The sequence below is a fragment of the Varroa destructor genome, unplaced genomic scaffold, assembly GCF_002443255.2.
Source record: "Varroa destructor unplaced genomic scaffold, Vdes_3.0 BEIS01000005.1, whole genome shotgun sequence".
Classification (NCBI taxonomy): domain Eukaryota; kingdom Metazoa; phylum Arthropoda; class Arachnida; order Mesostigmata; family Varroidae; genus Varroa; species Varroa destructor.
The window spans coordinates 40,099,096-40,103,602 of record NW_019211458.1 but is presented as its reverse complement, the minus strand read 5'-3'; the positions used below and the strand labels follow the sequence as shown (position 1 = coordinate 40,103,602).

General features: G+C 46.5%; 1 protein-coding gene across 7 annotated transcripts in view; it reads left to right on the top strand.

Annotated features, from left to right (window-relative positions):
* Nucleotides 1–411: 411 nt before the first annotated feature.
* Nucleotides 412–4,507, top strand: part of Ca-beta (Calcium channel protein beta subunit) — a 13,858-nt gene continuing 9,762 nt past the window's right edge. For 2 of the 7 annotated variants that reach the window (XM_022807953.2, XM_022807944.2), the window contains exons 1-2: nucleotides 412–632; nucleotides 3,650–3,739. In XM_022807953.2, coding sequence (XP_022663688.1) covers nucleotides 552–632; nucleotides 3,650–3,739 — 171 coding nt within the window. In that variant the 5' untranslated portion in view covers nucleotides 412–551. Of the gene's footprint in view, nucleotides 633–2,214; nucleotides 2,538–3,649; nucleotides 3,740–4,507 lie in introns of those variants that run through there. The other 5 variants (XM_022807946.2, XM_022807945.2, XM_086990042.1 and 2 more) reach the window with 5 other exon arrangements.

Genomic DNA, 4,507 nt, shown 5'->3' with positions numbered 1-4,507 from the left:
GGCGTGGATCTCGGCGCGAGCCCCAGCCCCGACACCACTAGCAGCCACAGCAGCGCAAAACCTCAGTGTCAGACAGGGTTACGCCGGCTGCCTAGGGTGTCGCGAGGCCCAGGGGCGCACGTGGCCTTGGAGGAGCCCGGGTGCTGTTTGTGTCTGCTTGCGACAACCACGACTGCTCCGACAGGCGTTGCGGTCCGTTGTGGGCTGGGGCGGCCACACAATCGGCTCTTGCCTCTTCAGGGAGGGCCAGGTAAAGCCAAAACAACAACAACAACGACGACAACAGCAGCGGCAACAGCACGAACACCAACAACAGCAGCAGCGTCAGTGTCCGGTGCGCGTTCACGCTATTTACCACTCCACCAATCTGGCCGGCCCAAAGTGGGCGCAACGTTGTGCGCACGACCCTTCCACTGGATAGCCGACGTGCAACTTATACGTGCACGTCGTACACTCAGAGGCAACGTGCAGGCCCCCGGGTTCCTCCGACAGTGCGCGCCCGCCTCAGCGCCTACGAGCCGCCGCGAACCGTCGGTTGCTGGCTCGTCTGAATGGCTGCAGAAGCTTTACGTGAACAACCTCTTCCCCTCGATGAAATTCCTCAGGCGGGAACCTTTCGGAACAAACCGCAGGTAAGGGCAAAGATCAATAGAAAAGGCAGCAGCAGCCACGACACCGACAACAACAGAGCGACCGGCTAAAACAGAATTGATTGTAAAAATAACAGCAGGAGCAGTGTGAACCGTAACAGCTATAGGCGATTAGTGGTATGTCTGTTTGCTAATCTCATACAATTCGGATCTTCGCGTGTGTGGATATTTTTATGCCGATCGTACAAAGGCGGAACCGGAATTTATTCCCTCTCTGATATCGAAAACCCATTACACTTTCCGTAGTATAGCCGTTGTTGTTATCGTGTTGCAAAATTCCCCCTCCCACCTCCAAATGCAGTATTATTTCCTAAAGTGACAGTCTGGATACATGATATGGGAACTCGTTGAAGCTGAATTGATTTTACCTGATACATAGTGTATACATTACTTTGCTTTTTCTTACGTAAATCAGGTTTCTACCTCAATACTAATAGTAATAAGTCAATGACGTAAGCCGGCTTACGCAGGTGAGGGATCTTGCTCGTATGTATCCACTTATAACCGGACCCATTCACTCGTTCACCTACAATTTCCTACGCTCGCCCACTTGGGGAAGCCCGTACACGTATCTATTACATTGACGACGGCCGTATAGGCAAACAAACAGATAGGGCAAATGCGAAAGCCGCTACAAAGTTCGCGCGATGCTACCGGCTATAGTCGCAATCATAGAAGTAACAGAGAATGGCTTGGCTAATCATACCGATGTTATTTGCCAAATTCAGATGCTCGTGTAGTTAACGGCGAGCGAAGGCGCGGAAAACGGGTGAACAGTTAGTGGCAAGGGCCAGACCGAACCAAGAATGACGTTCCCACTCTGTCTTTTTCCTTGCTTTTGTTGCTGTACAATATTACTGTGTGTGTGTGTGCAAGCATCTGGCGAGTTCGGCCAGCGCGTCGCCGCTGGCCCATAGCGCGGACCATCTCGAAGGCCCTTTACACAATGAACCATAATCGAAACTATCTACTATAGTTGCAACAAAGAAGCTTATTGCTCCCACTGGTAGCGGTACGGTCGACGGCTATGCTTCTCTCCGGGGCCAAGTAGTCGACTACCCGACGGCCGCTTGATCGACGCGTTTCCACTAGCAGCAATTTCCGCAGAGTTTCTATCTATCTCTGGCCGTTGGCGCGCCTTCCTCTGACCGCTTCTCGGTGCTGTCTCGCGGATTTTCATTTTAAATGTCTCATGTTCTCGTGGAAAGCAAATGGCGACAGCGAAGACCCCATACTTGAGTTGCTGTTGACTCGTAACGACTGGCTCGTCGTTGCTTACCAGCCGACTTACGTCTCACTAGATCTATCGGGTGGCCATTCGGTGTCGGGGTTGGTGGGTCTTTTACCGCTTGTTTCTTCTCTTCGAGGAGGCACGAGGTGGTGATGACGCTGACGAATGCAACGGCTACAGCAGCCCCATTAGCACTGGCTGGTCGTACGGCCATTGCCTGATTTCGCTTTCGCCATGAGATTTTCTCTCAAGACGCCTCCTTCCGCCCTATTAGCTTTTGCGACCGGCTGCCTTCAGCGGTCTCGTCGCAGTTTTGTCTTCTACCACTGTTGTTATCGTTGACTGCGGCTAAAGCTATTGGTTGCCTACATCCCGTGTGGCGTTACAAGACGACGCTGGTCTTTCGAACCAAATCGTCGTTGGTGGTGATGGTGATGGTGTACACCTAAACGTCAAAAACTCTGATCACGAGTGGCGCGAACACACAGCTCGACGTTCGTCCGTAACTTTATCCTAGCAAACAGTTTCTCGCTGAGGCCACTTAGGCCGTTATGGACATAGGACACTTTGGACATGCTACCTTTGGTTTTTGATTACAACGTATCAGCCATTCTCCAGTCTGTCCCATGTTGATACTATCCATCTATCTGTCATCTGTTAGTACAAGAAAATGAAATTTTCATCGTCCTGTTTTTCTCTCTGATGTGCATGTGGAAATGTGTGTGCTAGCCTAAGTATATGAAATAATTGTCCGCAACTATCTACTATGCTTTATGCTACTAGGCGAGGCCTCGTTGTTCGGCCAGCGTTTTTCGCGATTCGACTGCTATTGTATATTCTTGACTAGCTTGTTCCGGCTACAGTATTTAAGGCGAAACCGACTGTACCATTAGCGACAATACATAATACTTTATGCACACACCCTTGCATGGTGCGTCCGTGCAGGTGAAAAAGATCTCCCATCGGTTATAACGCAATGCATATACACAAAGTTAAATTTTCTCTTAGCCACGTTCGAATGGAACCCTTTGCTTTACCTTCCTAACTAGTTTGCACCACTAAAATTTGCAGGAAATTGCTGCGACTGCTGCTGTTTTTATAACAACTTATATTGTAACTAATATACCAGGTTTCATGTTCTGCTAAGAAAAACACGAAACCCAGGGCTTTTTTGGTAGGCTGCCCAATAGCCAATACTATTTATTATATTATTATCAAGCATTACTGTAATAGACGTATTATCGGGACGATCGAGAATACAATAATAGGCCTCTACATTTCATACCCCCGGCAATTGATTATTCTCTCTCAAAATGTAGTACTAAACGAACGCTGTGTGGCGCTAGTGATCTAACTAAATCGTCTGTGTGTTGTTTTACTTTATTTTCTGCTTTTTATTTTCCCTACTGGCTGGCCTCCACACTCATCGGTACTGTTCTGTACAACGCTTTGTTGCGTGTCGCGTGGCGGCGCCACCTGTAACGTCGCTGTCGTTGCTCGCATCACCTGCGCTGCCCCCTCCACCGCTGTGGGGCTCGGCTGGGCGAACGTAATCGTCACCATAATCGCTATGAACAAAACTTCGCCGTCGACAACAACAACAATAACAACACTAATTATGCCTCTTATATTCCTTTTCTGATCTTCTTTCACTCTGTGGGCAATCTATATTATGCACATTTCTGTTTCCGTATCCAAATCCTCATTCCCTGGTCGTACCTCCATCCGTATTCTATTTCCTCTTTCGTCCTTGCCTGATCGTGGCCAGTTTCAGTATTCGCACCTACAGAAGCGACGAGATCGTTCACGAAGGCTTGATGACCATATGTCGGACAGCTCGAACAGCGTCGTCAGACAGGTGCGTGAAATACGTGATGAATGAATGAATTAGGTTTAATGAATTTAAATAGATATTCACGCTATAATGGTGAATGGGTGATCATTACGAGGGTTGCCGTTCGAAAGCCTGTTGAGCTGCGACCGAGCGAAAGTAGACCTAACGTGAGAACGATTGCGATCTATAGGGACCGAGATGTTATGTCAGGTCGATATGCGTCTGTCGAAAGCAGTATATAAGAACGTAATACCTACGGCAGTTGAGTGTATTTACAAGCGAAGAGATTTTCATATGCGTTTAAGAACATATATATGTATATATATATATAATATATATGTGTTCATCCGAAAGTTTGTCTGTCTTTTATTGTGATTTAGATTATTCATTCATTTATTTTTTTTTTTGCTTTTTTATATATATATATATATATATATATATATATATATATATATATATATATATATATATACACTTTTGTTTGTCCATATACATATATCTATGATAGTGTACAATGACTTGTTTGTATTTGTTCTGCGGTATCTGCTCACGCTACTCATAACTATGCGTATATGAACACTATACTAGATCCGTACCAAATACAATTGTGTGTGTCTCTCTCTCTCTCATTTGCTCACATTGTTAACTTCTTTCTATGCCAACATGTGTCGCTGCGATCCTTCTCTGCTCTCAGTCGCAATGCCTTTATTATCCATACTCATTTATGTTGAGTGTTGAATCATTTATGTTACAAAGAGCCGGCTGACCCCTATGTGCAGATGTGTTATTGCT